Source organism: Fukomys damarensis, unplaced genomic scaffold (assembly GCF_012274545.1).
Source record: "Fukomys damarensis isolate Sample0158 unplaced genomic scaffold, DMR_v1.0_HiC HiC_scaffold_23, whole genome shotgun sequence".
Classification (NCBI taxonomy): Eukaryota; Metazoa; Chordata; class Mammalia; order Rodentia; family Bathyergidae; genus Fukomys; species Fukomys damarensis.
The window spans coordinates 63,083,917-63,086,010 of NW_022900935.1; the positions used below are offsets into that span (position 1 = coordinate 63,083,917).

The 2,094-nt window shown below is 42.0% G+C and overlaps 1 protein-coding gene across 1 annotated transcript in view; it reads left to right on the forward strand.

The window, feature by feature from the left end:
• Positions 1–1,785: 1,785 nt before the first annotated feature.
• LOC104858384 (zinc finger protein 709) overlaps positions 1,786–2,094 on the forward strand; it is a 27,722-nt gene continuing 27,413 nt past the window's right edge. Inside the window, exon 1 of the mRNA XM_010618580.3 lies at positions 1,786–2,052. Coding sequence (XP_010616882.2) covers positions 1,993–2,052 — 60 coding nt within the window. The 5' untranslated portion in view covers positions 1,786–1,992. The remainder of the gene's footprint in view (positions 2,053–2,094) is intronic.

Consider the following 2,094-nt stretch of genomic DNA (forward strand, 5'->3'; position numbering starts at 1 on the left):
ATATATATATAAATTGAATTTTGGGAAACTTTAATGGTGCTGCCAACTTTGGAAAAAGTCATCCCATTTTACTGTGTTGAATTGGCATTGTACAGAAATGGACAGCCATATTGGTCTAGAAATGTTAATTTTTTTATTTTTATTTTTTTCCATGTGTACAGGGGTAACTCATTGTACTAAATATGTAAGGTCATATCTGCTTGGGTTTGATTACAGAAACTAATAAAGCATTCTCTAAATAATGAAAAAAATAAGATAAGACTATAAGAGCAAGAAGCAATTTAAATATGTTCAGGGACCATTTTCATTTCCAGAATTAAGGATTATTTTAATGTTACATCATTGCCTTTTCTCTTTTACTTTCCTTTTTAGTTTTATTTTAGGATTCCCTATTTTTAATGTTCATACAGAGATTTCTTTAACTGAAATACCGAATAGTTTCTTTGGTGTGAAAAACTATAATAGTACACAGGATCCCAATGAGATAATTAATAATGTGAAATAGGAAGTAAAGGGCTAAAGGTGTAGGGAAAGTGGGAAGGGTGGGGGAAAGGTAATAAGGGAGAGGAAAAAAATATGAGAAACTGAAAAAATGGAAATAAAGTGTGTGTGTAAATGGGGAGGGGAGGAGGAGGTGAAGGCAGGACAGGGACAAGGGGAAAAAATGAGAATCAAGACCTATTATGTAAAGGTACAGAATCCCAATGATGAATGTAACTGTATTGTATACCTAGATTGTACCAATAAACTCAATAAAAAGAAAAAAAAGAATTGACAAGACTGGCTTACAATAGGTGCCCACAAGCTAGGTATGGCAGAGTACTGTCTGCACACTGGAGCCAGGGGCTCACTGCAGGGTCCGGGGTAAGTCTACATAGGGAGGCTAAAAGGTCTGTGCTGGAGGCTGAAGGGTCTGTGAAGGGAAGCCAGGAGACAACATCCAAAGGGAAAGTGAAGACTACAGAAGCTTCAAAAGAAGAGCTGCGGATCATTCTTCGTTTAATTTTTATAAGGTTTGGATGACGAGACTCTCTGAGGTGGGTCTTCTGTCTTCAGTAAATCCGATCCCATTTATTTGGGCATTTCTTACTCAAATTGACACAATCAGTTAACTAGCACAGCTATCAACTTGACAACCAGACTTTACACCATAGTCTCCAGACACAAAGAAAAATGCATAATTACACCTCTCATATAATTATCCCGCGTACAAAAGGAAATGCACTCATTCCCTCCCCAGAATAGAAGGCAAGTTTTCTTTGGGTGACTCTTAACTCCTACTATTTCATAAAGTTTAACAATACTTAAGAACCAAAGTTGAGTCCATGAACATATTCCAATTGGAAGCATATTAGGAGAGAACCACTACAATTATAAATATCCTTTCTGTAGCTGATCACAGGGTTGTAGCTAGTTTTTACAACTTCCTTCTTTTACCACTCCTTCTGTAGTCCATGGCCTTCTGCAGCACCTCAGAAGGTCTTGGTTCTTTCCCTGGTGAGGCTACTCAAACCATTCCCGAAGGTTCTGAACTACTTGTCATTCTGCCTGGTTGTCATTGTTCTAGTTTCCCATTGACTTTTGAGCTCAAGACCAACCTGAGCTAAACAATGAGTTCAAGAACAGACAAAGTTACATGGAAAGACACTTAAAAACAAAAAGAATCAGCTCTGCAAAGCTAGAGGTAAACTATCCTTAAACGCAGGTTTAAATGCTCTCAGCTTCCTGAGAGACGAACTGGTCAGGAAATATCTGGTTATGGGCTACAATCTATCATCTGAGTTGTCTTTACACTGGTAAGGCTGGGCTTCTGTCATCGCTCTCCGCTCAGAGGGCGGGCAGTGGGGCAGGAGCCAATCAGCGTCGAGGGGCGAGCTGAACGAACTGTCCAATCAGGTGGCCCGGGGGAGCCGACTCTGTTTCCTTCTCCACAGCCCAGATCCTGAGAAGAGTTGCGAGCCGCTCCGGCTGGCTGGGCCGCCTCGCTCTAGAATGTCTGCCGGCTGCGGGCTGCGTGGGAAGGACCCGGGGAGACCCTCCAGCCGCGCAATGGTGACGTTGTGGGTCGGGGGCCCCTGGCGGACAGCGGGCCGG